At 48.5% G+C, this 22,130-nt stretch overlaps 1 protein-coding gene across 2 annotated transcripts in view; it reads left to right on the top strand.

Annotated features, from left to right (window-relative positions):
• lrp4 (low density lipoprotein receptor-related protein 4) overlaps window positions 1-21,867 on the top strand; it is a 93,070-nt gene extending 71,203 nt beyond the window's left edge. The window contains exons 11-38 of one of the 2 annotated variants that reach the window (XM_062549964.1): window positions 581-706; window positions 1,265-1,495; window positions 1,752-1,908; window positions 2,160-2,377; window positions 5,439-5,615; window positions 5,858-5,983; window positions 6,382-6,590; window positions 6,861-6,942; window positions 7,077-7,182; window positions 7,456-7,657; window positions 7,812-8,001; window positions 9,061-9,192; window positions 9,792-9,932; window positions 10,029-10,115; window positions 10,398-10,569; window positions 10,913-11,075; window positions 11,383-11,608; window positions 13,390-13,693; window positions 13,924-14,142; window positions 14,246-14,380; window positions 14,703-14,811; window positions 15,192-15,336; window positions 15,657-15,770; window positions 16,904-17,015; window positions 17,183-17,247; window positions 17,358-17,445; window positions 17,557-17,698; window positions 18,793-21,867. In XM_062549964.1, the coding sequence (XP_062405948.1) occupies window positions 581-706; window positions 1,265-1,495; window positions 1,752-1,908; window positions 2,160-2,377; window positions 5,439-5,615; window positions 5,858-5,983; window positions 6,382-6,590; window positions 6,861-6,942; window positions 7,077-7,182; window positions 7,456-7,657; window positions 7,812-8,001; window positions 9,061-9,192; window positions 9,792-9,932; window positions 10,029-10,115; window positions 10,398-10,569; window positions 10,913-11,075; window positions 11,383-11,608; window positions 13,390-13,693; window positions 13,924-14,142; window positions 14,246-14,380; window positions 14,703-14,811; window positions 15,192-15,336; window positions 15,657-15,770; window positions 16,904-17,015; window positions 17,183-17,247; window positions 17,358-17,445; window positions 17,557-17,698; window positions 18,793-19,131 (4,517 nt within the window). In that variant the 3' untranslated portion in view covers window positions 19,132-21,867. Of the gene's footprint in view, window positions 1-580; window positions 707-1,264; window positions 1,496-1,751; window positions 1,909-2,159; window positions 2,378-5,438; window positions 5,616-5,857; window positions 5,984-6,381; window positions 6,591-6,860; window positions 6,943-7,076; window positions 7,183-7,455; window positions 7,658-7,811; window positions 8,002-9,060; window positions 9,193-9,791; window positions 9,933-10,028; window positions 10,116-10,397; window positions 10,570-10,912; window positions 11,076-11,382; window positions 11,609-13,389; window positions 13,694-13,923; window positions 14,143-14,245; window positions 14,381-14,702; window positions 14,812-15,143; window positions 15,337-15,656; window positions 15,771-16,903; window positions 17,016-17,182; window positions 17,248-17,357; window positions 17,446-17,556; window positions 17,699-18,792 lie in introns of both variants that reach the window. The other variant, XM_062549963.1, reaches the window with a different exon arrangement.
• Window positions 21,868-22,130: the final 263 nt, after the last annotated feature.

The following is a 22,130-nucleotide window of genomic DNA, read 5'->3' as shown; positions in this document are numbered from 1 at the left end:
CACACACACACACAGGCAGGCAGGCAGGCAGGCAGGCAGGCAGGCAAGGCAGGCTGCTGCTCGGTGGTGCTGTTTTGCTGCCCTGTGCTCCTGCGCTCGCCTGTTCGCCCGGCCCACGGAGGGGCTGAGTCCCTCCAGAGGGTGTCACAGGAATGTCCCTGACCTTACTATTGAGGAATGCTGCCAGACACACACACACACACACTCACACACACACACACACAAAAACCCCAACCCTGTTTTTGTCTAGCTCTTTCTCTCATACACACTGGCACACATGCACACACACAGGCACGCACTCACACACACAGGCACGCACTCACACACACATACACACACACACATAGTTACATAGCTCTTGTGTTGTGGTGGTGAGTGAAAATGTGGTATGTCTAGTCTAATCAGTAGTATGTCAGGGAACAGTTAAGTAGCTCAGATTTGCTGTATTGACTTGACTAGCTCTATTAATGTCGTGTATTTATTTTTCTTGCTCCCCTCCTCCCCCCCCCATCCCTCCTCCTCCCTCCTCCCCTCCTCCTCCCCCTCCTCCCCCTCTCTTGTTTGTGGTCACTCTCTGTAGACGTGGATGAGTGTGCGGAGGAAGGCTACTGCAGCCAGGGCTGCACCAACACGGAGGGCGGCTTCCAGTGCTGGTGTGTCCAGGGCTACGAGCTGAGGCCCGACAAGCGCAGCTGCAAAGCACTGGGTGAGTGAAGACATCGGCCTGACAAACTCACCGACCCCCCCACAACCCCCATCCCCCCCCCCCCCCCCCCACCCTCTCGTCTTGCACTTTCCACAGTTACCTTAGCAGCCCCCGAGTGTTTGAAAACACGCTTGATGTCTGAGCACAACTGTATCCCTCCCCCCGCCGTGAAGCCTCGACAGGGGGGGGGGGGGGGGGGGGTGTATGTCGGAGGTTGAGGTCAGGTTATAGAGGGAGGGGTCAAGCTGACGGGTGTCTGTTCCGGATTAAATCGTAAGGTTCACGTGGGCTGTGCTGTCAGTATATCACTCCGGAAAGCCGTGTGCAGCATATTGATGTTCGGCCCCTGGTCAGCCTCCTGCCATGTTTTGTTTCACCTGCGGGTCATCCGAATGGCGGCACCCGTGTTTTATTTTGGCTGCTAGTCTTTGAGATGTTTGGAGTTGGCTTTCGGTTTCGCCCCCCAAATAACCCTCAACCCCTGTCCTTCCCACGGCCCCCTTCGTTCCTCGTCCCCCGACCCCGCCTTCAACCGATCTCCTCCATCTCCTCCTCCAGGTCCGGAGCCGGTTCTGCTGTTTGCCAACCGCATCGACATCCGGCAGGTTCTGCCCCACCGCTCGGAGTACACGCTGCTGCTGAACAACCTGGAGAACGCCATCGCGCTGGACTTCCACCACAACAAGGAGCTGGTCTTCTGGTCCGACGTCACCCTGGACCGCATCATGAAGGCCAACCTGAACGGCAGCAACGTGGAGGAGGTGGTGTCCACCGGACTGGAGAGTCCAGGTACCCTACCGCTGTGGTCAATATAACCGCATGACTGTTGGAGCATGGCTCATATCCCTCCTTGTTCCAAACAGTGCTATGTGTAAAAGCAAACAAACCTGCATGATGGGGTCTCTAGAGGATGTCTGACATTCAGAACACTTCCTTAGATATATATTTTCTGTCTTCAGCAGTTCAGTTAGAGGAAATGAGACAGTATTTTTAGCTGGAATTATATAATCTAAAGTGCTGTAACTGGAGTCTCCCTTCGCTCTAGGTGGTCTGGCCATCGATTGGATTCATGATAAACTATACTGGACGGACTCGGGGACATCACGCATCGAGGTGGCCAATCTGGACGGAACCCACCGGAAGGTCCTCCTGTGGCAGAGCATGGAGAAGCCCCGGGCTATTGCCCTTCACCCTATTGAGGGGTGAGAGCCATTAGCCACTTTGACCATTCTGTTGCCCACCACACTCATGGGCCTTTTCTCGTACTATTGGTACTGGTACTGTGCCATGTACATGTATATGTCACCATGTAGCGTTCACTAACCCTGTATCGTATGTGTCTCTGTATGTGTGAACATCTCTGTGTGGATGCTTTTTAAATCGTTATTCATATCGTTATTCATATCCATTATTCCTGCTCTGAACTCTGAACTCTGAACTCTTCCCCCTCCAGGAAAATCTACTGGACCGACTGGGGAAACACTCCGCGCATAGAGTACGCCAACATGGACGGCTCAAATCGCAAAATCATCGCCGACACTCACCTCTTCTGGCCCAACGGACTGACCATCGACTACGCCAGTAGCCGCATCTACTGGGTGGACGCCAAGCACCACGTCATCGAACGGTCCGATCTGGACGGACAGAACCGGAAGGCGGTCATTAGCCAAGGTACACACCATGACCGGGTGGGCCGGACTCTATACTCTTAATTCAGGTTTGGCCATTCAGCCATTTCATCTAAAGTGGCCCTAAAGCATAGTCAATTAGGACCGGTAGCCTCTAGCGTTAGGTGCTGTGTCCACCAAGCGCGTTTTTTTACGGCCAGAACGCCCTCAACCTCCTTTTCTCGGCGCAAAATGTTTATTGTTGCTAAGTTACCAAAACCAGAGACGGTTTATAACGAGAAGTGACATTGACGAGCCCGGCGCTGTTCTAAAAGTTGAACAGATTTCAACTTTGAGCGCTCTGAGCGCTGCGGTAAAAAACGGTCAGCGCTGAGAGCTTTTTTCCGCCGAGGGCGCTCAGCGCTGTAGACTTTATATTGAAAATTGTCGCCGTCGGCGCAAAAAAACGTGTTTGGTGGACACAGCACCTTATGCTGCCAAGTGATATGTAAATGACCGCCTCCATTCCCAAGCCCAATGCCATACGTATTCTAGTGGAGTTGCTCTTTAGGTACAGCTCTCGTTCCACACACTTTTGTCCCGGTCCCTTTTTAGTCCAGACTCCTCTCAGGCCCAGTCCCTCTGGCACCGCCACCGCCACCGCCGAGCGCCTCTGGTTACCTGCGTTAGACAAAACCCAGGCCCCTGAAAAAAAAGGTCCCGTCCAAATAAAAGTCGGAGGAGAGGAAATTAAATTTGTGTCAGCCAGAGAGGAGCGCTTGTGCCAGGCTTTCCTTTGTGCTGCCTCAGTGAGCAAGAAAGAGGGGGTGGAGAGAGAGAGAGAAAGAGACAGAGAGTGAGAGGGTGTGTGTGTGTGTGTGTGTGTGTGATGGAGCCAAATGAGGAAGGCCCCACTGGTGCTGCTGCCATACTGGGGAGGCCCCTCTAACCCAGCTGAACGTTGTGCCGCCTGGTGCCGCTGAGCTCTCGTAAAAAAGAAAAGAAAAACACTGGTGAAGTCCCCGTAAATCTCATCGCTCAAGTCCAGGCAGGAATGGTGATGGCAGGCCTGGCTGCGAGGTGGAGGTGGAGGGAGTTTGCGTCGGACCCCGCGGATTCTCCGAGGAGAGTCCCGAGCCGAGCCAGCCCCAGATCTATTAGCTTATTGGAGCCCGGGGAATTCTGGGAAACCCGATGCGGGATGAAAGCTTTTTTTCACTGGGGTTTGTTTATGGGCAGAGCGCAAGCCATGCACCACCAGAGCAGCATTCCAGCATGGCATTCCGCCCTAGCATTCCGTCTCAGCGGCGAGAGAATTCCTGCTCGGCAGACACAAATTAAACAGGCGAGGCGCGGGAGAGGCGCTTGGAAAACCACTGGGGAGTGCCGGTGAGGCTGGAGAGAGGCCGTTTTGGTTTCATCCGTTTCTTCCGCCCCGGCTAGAATCAGGAATCTCCTGAGGTGCAAAACACTGTGGCCCAACAATGACCCACTGTCCTGCAGCATAAACTCAGACTGACCACTAAGGCTACTTAGGCAACGAGAGAGAAAAAACAGAAGGAGATAGAGAGAGTGAGAGTGAGAGAGTGAGAGAGTGAGAGAGTGAGAGAGTGAGAGAGTGAGAGAGTGAGAGAGAGAGCAAGGAAGGAGGGTAATAAAAGGTGACCAGAGTGGCTGGATGGATTGCTTGCTGAGTGGGAGAAGCGTCTAGAAGGAAGAGGCATGGAGAGGCTCCTTAAGACTCTTTAAGATGGACACTGACAAGTGGATGTGGCAATAATGGCCTTTCATAATGTGTGCTCTATAGATAAGAGGGTCTAATTGGGTTGACCTCTCTTTGTCAGGCCTCACTGTTTACTTAAACAACAGGGGGGACAAAGTGTGTGTGTGTGTGTGTGTGTGTGTGGCTAGGCTGTCACCTTTGACAACTTTTAGAGGACATTAGTCTGTGGGAGAGAGGGGTTGATGGGGAGGATGGGTGGGACTGGGGCAGGAGACTTGGGCACCTGATGGCTGTGGGAGGGCTGTGGAGGTCCCGGGGGGAGGAGGGTGAGGGGGGGGGGGTGCTGATGGGGGGTAGGGGTGGGAGGGGCTCAAGCGGAAGCAGGGCAGGAGACAGAGACCCCCATGTGTCTCATGCAGCTGCTGGCCCAGCTGTCAGGAGGGTGGGGTGGTAGAGGGGTGAGAAGAGACACCGACATCACACACACACACACACACACACACACACACACACACACACACACACACACACACACACACACACAATACAACAAAGCACAAGAGAATAAAAACACATGACGGTTGGTTAATGTGTTGATGAGTGATAAGATGCCACCATACAGTAGATAATATCTCATTTACTCTGAAGGAGCGTTCATTACTCCTGTGGAATTTAGTTGTCTGATTTAACAAGGATGCCTGCAGTTAAGTTGAATATGATGCAGCCAAGAAAAGCCAACAATCCGCTTTTTCCCCAAAGCCCCAAAAAACACTACAGACAGTGAAACTAGAAATGGAGAGAGGCTATTGGACCCCTCTGGCGCCCACAGCCGACTCGCAGAGGAAAACACGGGGTGGGGAAAGCCAATGGTGCATTGCAACTCAATGCCACCCGACCACAGTCTCTCTGCCTAAGCACAATTGCGCTCCGACAAACACATTCTCCCCTCCGTCGCCACTGCTTACTCAGCAGCTCGGGGGTTGTGGGGCGGCCCGACTCCGAACCCTTGACAAGAGCTAATAAATGGAACGACGTAGCGAAGTCGCAAAGGCTGGAAGTCGTCCACGGACACCTCTCTTCCCAGAAAAACGGTCCCAATAACATTAGCAATTAATCCTCCGTGCTGCTTTCAATAGCAGAAAACAAGGCTAATCAGAAGCAGGCTAATTCATAAAGCGCCTATTAATTTAGATTGCGGGTGAGGCACCAGCGCTGGCCAAGCCAGGCCGTGTGGAAAACTGTGTGTGAGATATGATGCCAAATTGTGTGGTGCTATTTTTTTTCCCTCTCTTAGTCACACAAGAAACTGTTGTTGTTGTTTTTTTCTCTCTCCTTCTCTCACTCCCCCCGTTCTTGATGTTCTTTTCTTGTTTTCCTCTTCACTTGGCCGGCACATCTCTAGGCCTCCCTCATCCGTTTGCCATCACGGTGTTTGAGGACAGCCTCTACTGGACAGACTGGCACACCAAGAGCATCAACAGCGCCAACAAGTTCACCGGGAAGGGCCAGGAAATCATCCGCAACAAGCTGCACTTCCCCATGGACATCCACACGCTGCACCCACAGAGACAGCCAGCAGGTCTGACACACGCACGCGCGCGCACATACACACACACACACACACACACACACACACACACGCACGCACACACACACACGCACGCTTCTCTGCTTTTGCTCCACATGCCCAAGCAGAACTTGTTTTGAGCTGGTCTGGCCGATCCCAGCGTGAGTCTGCTGTGGTTGTGGAGACAGACGGCAGTGCAGATGTAGCTCCCGTGGCGTGGTGTGTTTTTTTATTTTCTCTCCTGTCATCTCCAGGTGGGCAAAATCGTTGTGGAAACAGCAATGGAGGCTGCAGTCACCTGTGTCTCCCTGGCAACAAGACTTACACCTGTGCCTGCCCAACAGGCTTCAAGATGGTGGACAACCATAACTGTGCCCTGAGTGAGTTTTAAGATCATTTCAGTGCCCAGACAATTTTTTTCAAGATCTTTGCCTAAATTTTCCTTGGGATAAATAATATCCATTTTTATCTTTCTATATGTGTATAGAGTGTAGTAGAAATGATGTAGAGATAAAAACAATGTTGTTGTCTTCCACATTTAAGTGCATTTCATTTGTTAAAAATGTATACAGTATGTTTTTAAACATGTGTTTGTACTAAGGCTTTGTAAGGATAGAATGCTGACATGTAAAACTACATTCTAATTCTAGTTGAACCTGTATAGTAGAGGAATGTTTGCTATTACAGTAGCTGGCGTTGTACTGTGTTGTGTCTGTGTTGCTGTGATGAATGACCCTATTGTTAGAAGACTGACAAGAGACCTTTGGTCTTTGATCAGGTCTTGACAAGTTCCTGCTTTTTGCCCGAAGGACGGACATCCGTCGGATCAGCTTTGACACCGAGGACATGTCTGACGTTGTCATTAAACTGGCAGATGTCCGCAACGCCGTGGCGCTGGACTGGGACTCCAGCGACGGGCACATCTACTGGACAGACGTCACCACAGACTCAATAAACCGAGCGCTGTGGGACGGCTCCAAGCAGGAGGTCAGTGAGCGAATAACACAAGGCAGCAGCTGCTACCGTTAAATAGCTTTGCTGTCATCTCCGTTAACGCACCTACATTATCGTTCGTCCACACTGGTCATTTAGCGGCCTCATGACAGCAAAGCAAATTTGGAAAACATCGCCCCCTATAGCCAAAATTGCTAAAGTGCAGTATGTACCGTACTGTGTCATGGCTTTGTATAGCGGTTCTTATGCAATGTGATTAACGGTGTTGAAAAGGCTAATACATTTTGATGAACTTCACCTCAGGTTGTGGTTGACACCAGCCTCGAGAGCCCTGCCGGCCTGGCCATTGATTGGGTGACTCACAAACTGTACTGGACCGACGCAGGTAGGGGCCCGTGTCTGTGTTTGAGTAGTAAATAGCTGACAAATAGAAAGTAATGGTGTGTTGTTCTCTGGATAATTACTGCTCTGTGGGAGTAATTGAGCCCTGCTCTGCTCTGCTCTTCCGCTGGGTCTCAGGCACAGACAGGATCGAGGTTTCCAACGCAGACGGCAGCATGCGCACCGTGCTAATTTGGGAGAATCTGGATCGCCCGAGGGACATTGTGGTGGATCCCATAGGAGGGTAAGTGAGGGACCTGGGAAGGGAGGGGAGGGTTGAGCAGCTCTGGCTGTGTCTCTGAGCACACGCTGGGGAGAAGGAGCAATTAGCTATGTTTTCCAAACTCACCAAGTTAGTGGGAGAAAGTTAGTCACCCAGTTTGAGGGGAATAAATGATTTATGTTGCATTAGGTTTTTAGCTTTGAGAAAGGCTGTCTTGTGCAAGCATTAATCTGAGAGATGTGACTCATGCTTTGGACTAACAGCCCATGTAATGACTTGGTAATGTTTGCCCAGGTTGATGTACTGGACTGATTGGGGATCCAACCCGAAAATCGAGCGGGCTGGAATGGACGCGTCCAATCGCGTCGTCATCATTGCCTCCAATCTGACGTGGCCCAACGGCTTGGCCATCGACTACCAGACCGAGAGGCTGTACTGGGCCGACGCTGGCATGAAGACCATAGAGTATGGCAACTTCGACGGCTCTGACAGACAGGTACAAATCCTTTTTTTTTTCAGATGACTGAAAGCGTCTGTGTATTTTGGCTTAGTTCCTTCTCTAGTACAGTATGCAGTGTTTACTAAAACATCTAAGCGTGCCATCAGGTGTGTCATTTCCTCATACCGACTTTCTCAAAAACCCTTTACAGATATTAATCAGCACCCAGCTCCCACACCCCTTTGGCTTGACTCTGCACGAGGACAAGATATACTGGACGGACTGGCATTCCAAGAGCATCCAGAGTGCCAACAAGCTCACGGGTCTGGAACGCGCCACTCTTGTAGAGAACCTTGAGAACCTCATGGACATCCACATGTTCCACCACCATCGTTCATCAGGTGGGAAATGTTGTAGAACCCGGTTGAATTCAAACACATGGTGCCTTCGGAGTTGAGTTGGAGGAGATGGGAATGATAGAAGTATATTGTTTCGGTCATTGGACAGCACTCTATAATTGTCGTTGCTGTAATCAATACTGCAGTATTTTATGCAGTGTTCCGTTATCATCCGAGACCCTACTGACAATGGATTTGTGGTCCGTGTTCAATTGATTTCCTGCCTCTAAGTGGGTGGTGCTGTCACTGTAGGCGCGGAAAAGTCCTCTTCAGGGAAGTAATGACTGCACAGCACAGCAGTCCTTACACACTTGCATCACTTGAGTTTGAGTAGCCAAGGGCTTCAAGATTGAGTATGAAGTAAAGTTTATGTTTTGTGTGTATGTGTATACATATTTTCATTGTGTGTGTGTGTGTGTGCGTGCGTGTGTGTGTGTGTGTGTGCTTGTGCGCGCGCGTGTGTTCAGGCTAGTTACAGTACATACCGGTATATGCAACTGATAAACAGTTTGTGGCATGTGTGAGCATATTTACTTTTCTAAGTGACCTCATCACCTCCTGGCTATGTCATGACAAGGAGTGTATCCAGTGTTGGGCCTTTTCACTCAGGGGATTAGGGTCATGGTAAACTGATCCCAGGCCTGTGTGACTCTGGTAGAGAACACCTAGGGGCTCATACCAGGCTGATCTCTGTGATGTATGGGGTCCCCCCTCTGGCCCCGGGGGCCCTGTGGTCGAGAGTTGTTGTGACATTCGACTGCCTCAGTCGCTCACTGCCCTCCCCACAACCCCTCTCTGCAGATGGAGAACTAGTTCCATGTAAGGGAGGTTTGAAGGGTTGACCTATAGTACTGTGCAGGGGTTCTGATGCCACGGTTACGAACACGGACCCAAAATACACTTTTAAGAGCTGGCATTGCTAGTGTGCTGTGCTGTGTATATAGTCCATCAGTTGCAGGATCTTTGTCTTGTTTGTTTTGCATGTGCTGCGAAAACCGTCCTGTTTGTTTGTTTGTTTATTGACCGATCTCTGTATTTGTCTATGTCTCGTCTGTGGTGTAGTGCGGACCCCGTGCTCTGTGAATAACGGAGGCTGTAGTCACCTCTGTCTCCTGGCTCCCCCCCCTAAAGGCTCCAGTTGTGCCTGTCCCACTGGCATCAACCTCCAGGTGGATGGCAAGACCTGTGCACATGGTAAGTGCATAGAAACGACAATGTTGAAGTCCGTAATCCCGTGAGAAATCCTAGCTGATTGGTTTAACATATGATGTTCCAGAATGACACCGCATCACTGACTGATAGTAGGATGCACAAACCTCTGCCATCTCCAAAAAAAATGTTCCGTTGACCTTTGACCTAGTTACCAGCTGTGTCTTAAACTCTAGAGAGTAACACAGGAGCATTTTCCATAGCCTACCTTATTGCCTTCGCTGAAAGAACACAGCAGGCCCTTTGAAATCCAACCCCCATACATTCTCCCTGGATCTCTCAGGGTTAAGTAGTGATCCTGGGCACCCCTTTGATGCCTGCAATTCTTCCACCAGTGGACCCCGTCCTCAGCTGTCCGTGGCTTGTAAAATGCACCGTGACATTATGGATGTGCATTAGTTGCTTAATCCGCTCTCTTTCAGTTCAAACAAGGTGATAAAATGTATCTTGGTCGCCTTTGCTTCATTGTGCTCCAGGACATGTGGCGTGCTTTATCAAGCACAGTTGCTCTGGACATTCCACCTCGACCAAAAGTATTGGAAATATCTGCTGTTGATGTCGAGTCCTCCCTTTTGTCCTTGCAGGAATGAGCAGCTTCCTGATCTTCGCCCGGCGCACAGATATCCGTATGGTCTCTCTGGACATCCCCTACTTTGCAGATGTGGTCTTGGCTGTCAACGGCTCCATGAAGAACACCATCGCCATTGGAGTGGACCCTAAAGAGGGTACGTGACCCAGATTCAAGCAGTCTGACGTGTTCAGATAATTTTTTTGTTTTGTTTTAGAGACATAAGATTAAAGTCATGTGTCCTTTGTTGCAGGTAAAGTGTATTGGTCAGACAGCACACTGAAGAAAATCAGCAGAGCCAACATCAACGGGACAGGCCAGGAGGACATCATTGCGACTGGTGAGAGAGAAAAGCCCCCTGATGAAAGGCCTGTCTGCTATAATTATGTCCCCCTGTTATAATTTAAAGCGAGTCGATTATAATGGCATTTGTCTGCAAGCAATTTTGAAAAATGAGATTATTTTACAGACACACAGGGAAGGAGCATAATGAGGGAATGTCGTTGTGCACTCTTAATCTAAACAAATGACTAGCGTCTCTGTCATTTACCCCCGCAAAGTTGAATAAAACAAACATAATCATGATGAATGCGCCTGAGTCTGACGAGAGTGTCCACCTCAGGGCTCATGACGACGGATGGGCTGGCAGTGGACTCCCTGGGCCGCAAGATTTATTGGACAGACACCGGCACCAATCGCATCGAAGCGGCTAATCTGGACGGCTCCATGCGCAAAGTCCTGGTGTGGCAGAACCTGGACAGTCCCCGCGCTATCGCTCTCTACCATGAGATGGGGTGAGTTCCTTCCTTCTAGCCTCCAGCAGCAGTGTCAGATTAGCATAGCGATTCAGCAGTGCTGTCTGATGTTCTCCTCACTAGATCCTTCACTATGGCTGTGTCTCAAACTGCATACTTCCGTCAGTACACTGCCAGTGTGCACAGAGCAGTTACTTGTAGTGTAGTGCCCACTTTTCGATGGTTAGTATTGTCCCAATATCTGCACTATATACTTCAATTAAGTATTTGAAGTGTGCAAGTAGGCAGTTTGAGAGACAGCCAATGTCTTCCTTCGTCTATACTCCACGTACAGCTGTAATTGACTAACTGAGTGGGCTTGGTGTCCTCTCCACTTCTTCAGGTACATGTACTGGACTGACTGGGGGGAGCACGCTAAGCTGGAGAGGTCAGGGATGGACGGCTCTGACCGGGTGGTTCTCATCAGCAACAACCTGGGCTGGCCCAACGGCCTGGCCATAGACAAGGCCGGTGCTCAGCTCCTGTGGGCCGACGCCCACACTGAGGTAAGGCGCCCGACAGGACAGGAGACAGTGTGTGCTGAAAGAGTTGACGTGCCCCTCACACTCACACACACAGTGACGTCTGGAAAGCCCCAGCAACACACCGAGGATTCCAGCAGAGACGGAGCCTGTTCCAGAACTCCTGACAGACATAATGATAATTAGAAACAGAGAGACCTTTTTCAACCTTCCAAAAAAGAATACCATGCATAGAAGGAGTTATGGGGGAAAAGATGGGATACTGTAGCAACTGCAGATAATGTCGTGTCAGTGGTTCAGATCTGTTTTTTTTCCTTTTTTCTCCTTTCAGCGCATTGAGGTGGCCGACCTCAATGGCCTCAACCGTCGCATCCTGGTCTCGCCGGTCCAGCACCCGTACGGACTGACCCTCCTCGGCCCGCACATCTACTGGACCGACTGGCAGAGCCGCAGCATCCAGCGAGCGGACAAGACCACTGGCACCAACACCATCACCGTCAGGTCCAACCTGCCTGGACTCATGGACATCCAGGCTGTGGACCGCGAGAGGCCTCTAGGTGAGTGATTGCTGCCAATAGACATTAGGAATGTGATTCGTCTTTTACGAAACGTGTTGAAACGGTGTTTTGGCCTGATTTGTTGGATTCCATTTTTGTCTCAGTGTGAACTGTCAGAAGAAGAGAGTGTGAGTGTGAGATATATTCAGGGTGGCGAATGGCCATTTCTCATAAAACTAAAGCACTGGTGACAGCAGACCCTCATTCCTATCTTGGCAGGTTAAGGAAAGTGAGAAACATTCCAGAATCCTGATACTCATCTAAATGATCAAGTAGGGGGATCGAGAAAATCGAACCAGTAGTTTCTGAGCTATTTGAGCCAATTCACAGAGGCTCAGACAGACAGAGCAGCAGACAGACCCACCCAATTGCTATAAATATTAATGTGTTTGAACACTGAAAAGACTATTTGGCCCTTCAGGTAAAGTACTGTACATCTTAGAATTTCTATTTGCTCAAATGGGGCAGTGATGTTGCAGAGGTGGTCTGCAATGTCTAGAGATGGTCTGGTCTGGTCTGTCGACTGTAGTGCAACACTGCCATCTAGGGGCGTAAATGAGTTCTCATTTTGAACGGCTTTTCCTCCAACTGCAGTCCCCTGCTCTTGTGAGACCGCTTGGCCAGCGCTGTGGAATTCTCTCTCGTAATTTAACTGAAACATAAAAAGACGACCACAGAAGCAATCTGAGGACAGTGTTCAGCCCTGCTTCCCCATTTCCTTCTGCAGGAACTCCGACGTCCCTCGTGAGTTTGACCTCTCGCAGCGGGACCTCCTCTTAAACACTCCCGTTTTTACGAATCACAACTGGACTTTGTCCCTCTCAGCAAACCCTCAACACTGGCCCATACACGCACAGCATTTTAGAGCCATGTCTGTATGAGCAATATGCCCTTGTCTTCCTAATGTGCTTCAGGGCATTTATTTTCACGGGTCGTGTCCCCGGGACTGGGCTCGTTCTGACAGCCCCTCTTCCAAGGCCCTATTGAGCTGGTCATCTTCAAGGCAGTTGGATGTAACATGATTGCGGGGACAAATTGGTTCCCTTTGGATGGAGGCCCGTCGACATTCCTAGTTAGCAATAAGTCACATGCTGGGGGAGAGAGGGGAGGGTGAGGGGGGGATGGCAGATTATTGTCATTGTGGTCTTACACAGGACACGCTGTGTTTCAAATTAGACCGTTTTTTTTCCCCCCTCGCTCCTTTTTACTCCAGACTCGGCCGTGCCAAGAGAAGAGGGCTGTATAATCAGAAGAGTAGAGGCAGATTGTCTGGAAACAATTTTTATGTCTCTGTTTCCCACACCAGAATTGAATAATTTTCTCTCTGTTGCTCTTGCTCCCTCTCTCTCTCTCTCTCTCTCTCTCTCTCTCTCTCTCTCTCTCTCTCTCTCTCTCTCTCTCTCTCTCTCATCTGCTAAATCCATTGACATAAACATTCTGAGAACAATGTGCCTCTGTGTCTTGAGTCACCATGACCCAGAAGTTATAAGTTCATGTGGCTGCACATGGATGTTTGGACACTGTTCTATATTGTGGAGTGTCATTGCCATAATACAGGAAGCACTTAGTCTTTACCCAATTTGAAGGGGAATTTACAATGTGGTTGAATGTGTGGTTTCTGTAAAGGAAGGATATTACAGCTTAAATAATTACTCTGCAACATGTGTTATTTTAGTTTTTGGGATTTTTTCAGCATACAGTATTTCATTATTACCGCACGATTGATTACCGTGTCAGAGAGTCTGCGCTCGCGCTGATGTGATTTAACGTCCCGTTCGCAGGCTTTAACAAGTGCAGTCGGAGGAACGGGGGCTGCTCTCACCTCTGCCTGCCCCGGCCCAACGGCACGTCCTGCGCCTGTCCCACCGGCATCCTGCTCAAGCCGGACGGCCGCTCGTGCGACAACAGCCCGGAGACCTACCTGCTGTTCTCCAACCGCGTCAGCGTGCGCCGCATCTCCCTGGACACCAGTGACCACACGGACGTGCACGTGCCGGTGCCCGAGCTGCACAACGTCATCTCGCTGGACTACGACAGCGTCGACGGCAAACTTTACTACACCGACGTCTCACTGGACGTCATCCGGTAAGGCTTGACCGCACGTACTGCACATCCACCTGTATGGTCTCAATGAGGATAGTGCCGTTCTCTGAATTAATATAACATCACCAGTTTACAGTGTGTAAATCCCATGTATACTGTAAAGCAGCTGTAGCAACTATGTGCCAGACTAGTACCAGACTGGCACACCAGACTGACTGGATGTGTGCGTGTCACTGTAGCTTCACATGGCTGTGTTTCATTCATCTCTGCAGGCGGTCCAACTTGGACGGAACGGGTATGGAGACGGTGATCAGCCAGGGGCTGAAAACGACAGACGGTCTGGCCGTGGACTGGGTGGCCCGCAACATGTACTGGACCGACACCGGCCGCAACACGATCGAGGTGGCCCGTCTGGACGGCACCGCCAGGAAGGTTCTGATCAACAACAGCTTGGACGAGCCCAGGGCCATCGCGGTGTTTCCCAGCAAAGGGTGAGGAGATTGATGCAGAGACACTCGCGTCTGTTTCCCATTGTGTTGACGTGACCGTAGCAGAAGTCTCATGCCGATTCATTTTGTGGCGTTTGCTTGGCAGGTATTTGTTCTGGACTGACTGGGGTCACATTGCAAAGATTGAGCGGGCGTGCCTGGATGGATCGGAGAGAAAAGTCCTCATCAACACTGACCTGGGCTGGCCAAATGGCCTGACACTAGATTACGACACGCGCAGGTAACTGAAATGATCAAGAATAAGTGCAACAGTGCAAAATGAAATCAATTACAATTTCATAATTGTAGTGTTGTCTCCACATTCAGAATGTGAGAGAATGAATCTGTATCTCATAGAAAATATAAGATAAGTGGTATTTAATATGGTAATGAAACTTTAGTAGGTGTTAATCTGTCCAGTCCTGTTAAACTTTAGTAGGCTTTAATCTGCCATGATAATGTGTCAATATTTTATTGAAACGCCAACTACAATATTTACACTGAAAGTGGCACAGAACCAAAGGACAGATGCCAAGTGTTCCCTATACTCTCTGTGTCTGCAGAATCTTCTGGGTGGACGCTCACCTGGACAGGATTGAGAGCTCTGACCTGAATGGAAATCTCAGGCAGATCCTGGTGACCCCTGTGTCCCACCCCTTCGCTCTGACGCAGGTACCTATCCAGGGGTCACTTCACTGCCCCCACCCTTAAATGTCTAACCCCCTCCTCCTTAAACCCTGTGCTTCAGTTACTCCCTCACTCACTCACTCCCTCCCTCATCCACTCACCCAGTCTGTGCCATCCTCTCATCCATCCATTAACGCACTATACCTTTTTCACTGTGTTCCCTCCATCTCTGACGTTCATTTTCTTCCTCCCTTCCCCCTCTCCTCTGTCCTCCTGTTGTCCTTCCCTGTCCTTACCCATCCCCTGTCCTCCCTCCCTCCCTCCCTCCCTCCCTCTTTTTTTGTTCTCTCCTCTTTTTTTCCCTCCCTTCTTCCCAGTTGAAGCCGGTCTCCTCCCCACTAACTCCTTTCTCCCGCATCTCACAGCAAGACCGCTGGATTTACTGGACGGACTGGCAGACCAAGTCCATCCAGCGCATAGATAAGCACTCGGGCCGCAGTAAGGAGACGGTGCTGGCCAACGTAGAGGGCCTGATGGACATCATCGTGGTGTCGCCCCAGAGGCAGAGTGGTAAGAGCAGGGGGCCTTTGGGTCACCTCTGAGGACTCCTCTCTCTCTCCTATTCACCCAGTTTCAGAGGCCCTTGACCTTGAGAAAGCTCTCGAGGGCATGGTGCTCTTTTGTGTTGAAGCCTTTTCCATTCCCCCTGGAAAATCCACCATCTCTTGTGTGTGAGTCTCTTTCTCTGGTAGCCTTGGTCTTTCAACCTGAGATCTGTTCTTTTTTTCCCCTCAAAAACTATGTGACACCCATCCCTCCTCCCACCCATTTGTACTGGGTCTAGTTCCAGTCCGCGTGTCTTGACTACTCTCCTGCTCTCCCATCCGTAGGCACCAATCACTGCGGGGTAAATAACGGCGGCTGCACACACCTGTGCTTCGCCAAGATCAACAGCTTTGTGTGTGCCTGCCCCGATGAGCCAGACGACAGGCCCTGCTCAACCAGTAAGTATGACGGACCATTACCAGCCCACACAGAGACTGGCGCTGGCACCGATCTGGCCCAGATCTGGCACCCGTCATCTGGCACGTCGTTGTTATTGGCCCGGGGCCGATCTGCTCCCGTGATGGCGGCGTACTGCTGTGCAGAATTGCTGCTGTACGTTTGACGCCAGTGGGAGAGGTGGAGCACAGACCACTGGGCCCAGTGTGAGAGAGGACAACAGAACAGGCCCCGAGAGCCAGAAATCATCATCCAGAGGCGCTATTTACTAGTGTCAGGCCACAGTGGATCTGATAACCCTGCTGGTTTTGTAACCATGGTGCCTTCAGGGCTTAAAGTTCTCAGGCCCCTATCGCAGAACTCAGATGTGGGCCAGGCTGTTTACGATTTGGAAATGGCTCATTATGTTTTAGCTTTTGAAAATATCTGATAAGTTCAGGCAGAGAGGTCCTCCTGACTTTTTAAGCCCTGAGCTTGTCAGTGAATCGGCTCTCCTATAGGCTCACAGGGGGCTGGGGAAAAGCAAGCAAGGTGAACAGCGCAGGTGATCAGCATTACAGATTTAGTTTTGCTTTGAGCTCATGCATCCTGAATCAAGGCCACTCTCTGGAGATGGCTACTGCAGCAGAGTAACTTATTCAGCCGTACTTTTTGCCTGAAGGTCGCTGAATAAGACATATTATGTCTTGTATAGTACATACATTCTGTGTACACTGCAGCCGTTATTTCACCGCAATATATGGGTTAATTTAAGGTTCTTGCCATTTTTGAATGAATAGTTAATCGTGGTTTGACTGATGTCAAAGCCTAGCAGACAGCTTTGCTCAATCCCGTAAAATCCACCTGATTATTTTTGCTTAGCGTTGATTACGGCCATGAAGGAAATGCACTGCTGGCGTCCTTGGCTCTTTAAAGCCTCTTTAGTGCCACTTAGAGGCAGAGAGCCCCACCAGTGCAATCAGCTCTATTAAGAGTTAGAGGGTTGAAAGACCCTCCTTGAGAGAAACATGGAGGGCAGTGTGAATGACTGATGTGGAGCAAGGTCGTAATGAGCTGTGAAAATCTGAAAATGAGTGTGGAAAAAAAAGATATGTAATATATTCAGTCACCTTTACGCTTGGTATCTGTGCTTAAGTCTCAGGATATGTGCCCGCAGCCCCTAGTGGTGGTGGCAACCCTAGCACGCGTGCACCCAAGAACCCCAAGCTCCCCACAGAGAAGCCCCAACGAGGACCTCCAGTGGTCAAGTAAGGAAATTGCAATTCAACAGTGTCTGTGATTTATTCATTCTAAGCTGGGAACAAAGTACAAAATGCCCTGTTTTTGCTAACTACAATTGCTGAATAATTGAAGTAGCTCCATGACTACTCACACCACGTCCTCACACGCTCACTTCCTCTCTCCCTCCAAACAGCTGCACAGATAAGAGCCTGAGTGTGGAGGGGTGCATACAGAGCAACGTGGTGACGGCTCCTCATGGTAAACACAAACTCAACTCCATTTTCAAACACAAGTCTTCCATGGCACATTCGGCCATTTTGTTGATGTTTGTTGGTATGGTGTTGGCTAACGAATGCCTTGTCTTAAAGGTGAGGGACTCCACATCAGCTATGTCATTGGAGGGGCTCTGACCATTCTGGCCATTCTTATACTCATTGCCGCATTCATTATATACAGGTGAGTATTATTAAAAGCACTACGCAAACCATGCACATTTAAATAACTGGATTTTGGTCATAAAAACTGAACTGTGTATTCTTTCTTTATTTGAATTGCTTTGATCTCTAGGCATAAAAAGTCCAAGTTCGCTGACCCGGGAGTGAGCAACCTGACCTACAGCAACCCCTCATACAGGACTTCAACACAAGAGGTCAAAATAGAGACCACCCAGAAACCACCCATTTACAACCAGCTGCGATACAAAAAAGAGGTACCGCTTCTAATTCACACACAATCGTGACTCGTCTTGTTGTGAGTGTCCAGACCATGACACTGAAACATGGAAAACTGTCTAAAATGGATGCATTCTAATGAATCCATTGGCTAATGCTTCCCAACCTCAACATGATGACTGCTAAAAAATGAACTAGTTACAGTAGTAGTGGGGTGGTATGGTATGGTCATGGCCCATCTTGGAAACATACATTAGCTCCTGTTTGTTTGCCTGTGTAATAGATTATATAATAACAAAATAAGGTATTATATAATTTGTAAAAGCACATAAACATTCCATGTTATTGCTCATCTCTTTCCGTTTTGTTTTCTGTTCTCCTTCACTGCAGCTCTCTCATCCTTACAACTCCCTCTCTCCCTTTATCTTTTGACCCGCTTTTCTTTTGCACCAAAACCACTGAGGAGGTAGAGGAAATGCATGAACAACCATTCATGTTGCAGAGAATTAACTCCACACTTATTTAATTCAGCTCCACACAATCCTCACGGAGATGCTTAGCACCTGTTTGCCCACGTTGCATGGCGTTTTACACCTATTATGACTATTGGCTAATTCAAGTGTGTGTGCATGAACGCGTGTGTGTGTGTGTGTGTGTGGGTGCCGAAGGTTGAGTGTGATCAAATTAAATATATCAACTCCGTTGCATATCCCTTCCACCTATCCTTTATCTATTCCTTTTGCCTCTAAGTCTACAACTCTGCAATCACCCACTTAGAAATGTTGGAACAGAAAATGGATGGTATTAAATTCCAAAGGTTTTAGGAGTTCTTTTTACTCTGCACACTTTGAGAGAATACTTAACTTTTATAAGATAAATTACCGTTTGGAAAAAAGAAAATCAGCATGTTTGCAGTGTGATCATTTGAGTGCTGTGCCGAATATATACTCTGCCTACCTAACACGGCCGTTGGAAATGCAGTGTCAGTGATTTTTTTTATTTCATTTCTGTTTGCCGTTGTTAGCCGTTGTTCCCCTCCGGAGGTTGGAGTGAATCCTCGTCCTAACCTCCTCTTCCTCTTTCGTGTTCTCCTCCTCCTCCTCCTCCTCCTCCTCCTCCTCTTCTCCCGCAGGGCGTCTGCGACAACAACTACACCAAGGAGAAGATCCGCATCGTGGAGGGCGTGTGCCTGCTCTCGGGGGAGGAGCTGTACTGGGAGGACCTGAAGCAGCTGAAGGTGTGCCGCGGAGGAGGGCTGCACGCCTGCATGCGCACCGACACCGTCTCGCTGCAGGCCAGCAGCGCCTCGCTGGACGACGGGGAGACCGAGCAGCTGCTCCAGGAGGAGCAGTCGGAGTGCTCCAGCATCAACACCGTCCCCGCCACCACCCCACAGCGCCACGCCTCCACCCACCTCCCCGACACGGGCTGGGCCCCCAACCGCAAGCCCTCCACCGAGAGCGAGGTCTGACGCAGCGGTCGTCGGCAAGATCATCGTTGTCGTCGTTGTCGTCGTCAGGCCCAACACGCCGGAACATACATGCATACGAGAACACATGCGCATCTTCTACCAATCATACAACCTTAACCTGTCGGTCAGTCAGTCAGTCGCAAAGCCCTCCATTTCTCATTGTATATGACTGATGCAAATGGAACCTGTCAGAGTACGACAAACACACACAGATACACATACACAGACACATATCAAGCCTCTTTTACACACATGTTCCTATTCCTCCGCTGCTTATAATGACACACATACGCAAACACACATGACACACATACACATTATGTATTCACATCCAAGCAGGGTAGATACTCAAGTATTCTTGTGCAATTTACAAACTGACAGACTTCCACTCAGACAGACACTCAAACACACACACACACACACACCTATCTTCCGCTGTTCCTTGGAGACCAACCGGCCCTACATGCTGGCCCTCCGTCCTGCTTACCCCCCTCACACCCCCGACCCCCCCCCCCCCCCTTGCCCCAAACCCTTCCCTGTAACCTCAACTGACTCAAGGTCGCCCCCTTCAGACAAAAAGACTGAGCTACATTTTTAAGCTTTCTGAAGTATGGGCAAGAGCGGACGCTTAACGTGAGGAAGAGAAATCATGGACACGTTAGGAGCTAGCCCAGGAGCCTCCAGGAAGAAGAATCCCGCTTGAAAACAAGCAGCGCTTTGTTGTGTATTATATTGCTTTTCTCTTTGAACATTTTGAAAACGAAAAACAAAAAGTATCTGCTTGTGGACTATGTAACAAACATTGCTCTCTCTCTCGGTTGACACTCATTTCATGCCATGTCTTTTTTGCAAACTCTATTTATGAACTTTTTTTTTTTTTTTTTTACATGTTTGAGTTGGTCTGTCGATTTCTGGAGTATTGAAGAGAAGGAAAGAACTCTTAATCCTGCTTCCATTCTTAGGACGTATCTGTATTTATGACAGTGCCAAAGGACAGAGTGATTACTTATTCAGAGAGTGCCTCTGTGCTGTCTTTATCTCCACACATAATGTATACTGCAGAGGAATGATCAGAGACTACTTCACCTAGCCCTGGTAGCGGCGTGTGGACATCTTTTAAACATCGCCTTTTTCTCCTCCATCTCTTTGCTCTTCAAAAGAAACTCTGGGCTCGTCCTGAACTTTTAACCATGTTTTTCAATTTTTGTGTTGTGTGGTTGGTGTACGTGAACGAAATGGGAGATATTTTATTAAAGCTGAAACAATTACTGGTCCTCGGGGAAAGCAGTCTCAATGAAGAATAAGTGCCAAACATTTTTATTTTCAGTTATTTATATTTCAGAGAGGTCATAGGCGTTCTTTGGTTTGACCTAAATCCACCATCTCAAAATCTGTAAAGCACCACGCACTTGCAGTGTCTGTAGGCTACTCTAGAAATACGTAGTTTTCAACTGTAGCTTTCTGTGAAACACATGGGGCTATGTACATGTCTAAAATGATACCACTGATCACTTATTGAGACATTCATTTCTAAGGAAAAAAAGAATATATCTGATGCATTGATGGTGCATAGTTTTGTACTTTTTGTAATTGTTGTGGATATGCGTAGAGAGTTGTGAACAGGTCTGGGTTGGTGTTCTCTAAACCAGTTATCTTGAAGTAACTTCAACAAGTTCAGCATTGTGCTGATTCGCTGCTAAAACACATACTCAGCACTGAGGCCACCAATTCATGGTCTTGGCAGCTACTTAACCTAAGCTCTCTGATGGTTGGCATACAAACGCCCAGAGAAACAGATAGTGCTCTGTTCAATAGCAACTCTAACCTGCTTGCTTTTTATTCACAAATTTAAAAACTGCTAACAGTCAGTCTTGTACAGAAATCATAACGAGAAGTTAAACAAACAAACAAAAAAACATTTGTATGTGTTGAAGATATTGTGTTGATTTTATTGTATAGTCTTTTGTACAAAGGGATTTCATGATTTGTTTTGATTTTGTTTGTATTAATTTTACTCACTGGAGAGGAACATTTTTTCTGAATTATTTAACCACTTTGTTTCCAAACCTTGTGAATGATAGGGTTTATGCCAGTTATTTAATAGAGTGCTCTTTTATGTTACAAATTATTGGTCACATATAACTGTTGTAAAGTTAACTGAAAGAGATATTTATAATTCCTTTGTTTGGTTGTCACTTATGTGTAAATATGAAAAGACTGTATATGTATCCCTCCTCCCTGTTGCAATACTAACAAGCTGTGTTGTGTGATTATAGTGAATTACACCTTTGCTATCTTTTTAATATAAAACTGCATTTGCATTTAAACAAATAATGGCGCACGCTCATTTTCCGCGCAGAGCTTCTGACCGAGAGGAGCCGAGTGTCTTTAAGAACGCCGCCTGTTTGTGACCCATTTCTTCTGTCTGTTTTATGAGGGTGTGTTGTGTGAGGCTTACACCACAGAGCCCCATTAACATTCCCAGTAATCTCCTCATCTGCAACAAATCGCCCTCTGGGTGGATGTTTCTCATTAAAAAGGAATTAGATCAAAGTAGTGATGCTCAACACAAAGATATCCACCTATTTGAGTAATTTGGCGCATCATCTTTGCCCTCATATAGTCTGCTGTCTAAATACAAGTCTCATTTTTCTTGGTGTTAACCTGCGTATAACTTTTTGTTAGTGTTCTACAGCAGCAACTGTAGTCATCATAGTCATTACAGACTAAACTTGAAATGCTGATGTATAATGCAAGTCTTTTGCCTGTGTGCTTGATAAACAGTATTTGCAGCGTTGCTTGACAACGTAATCATTTGTATAAAATATATATAACCTTTTACATGCCATTACCGACCAAAATGTTTGGAGAACATTTTACTCACATATAGAGCATTTTTGGTCCTCTCACATGATGATGTTGCTGTGTACCTTTGTGCAGTGATTCAATACTCCATTCTCACATTGACACAAAGGAGCTGATGGAGGAACGAAAATAGA

Source organism: Sardina pilchardus, chromosome 11 (genome assembly GCF_963854185.1).
Source record: "Sardina pilchardus chromosome 11, fSarPil1.1, whole genome shotgun sequence".
Classification (NCBI taxonomy): Eukaryota; Metazoa; Chordata; class Actinopteri; order Clupeiformes; family Clupeidae; genus Sardina; species Sardina pilchardus.
The sequence above is the reverse complement of the archived record's forward strand: the minus strand, read 5'-3'. Positions and strand labels throughout refer to the sequence as shown.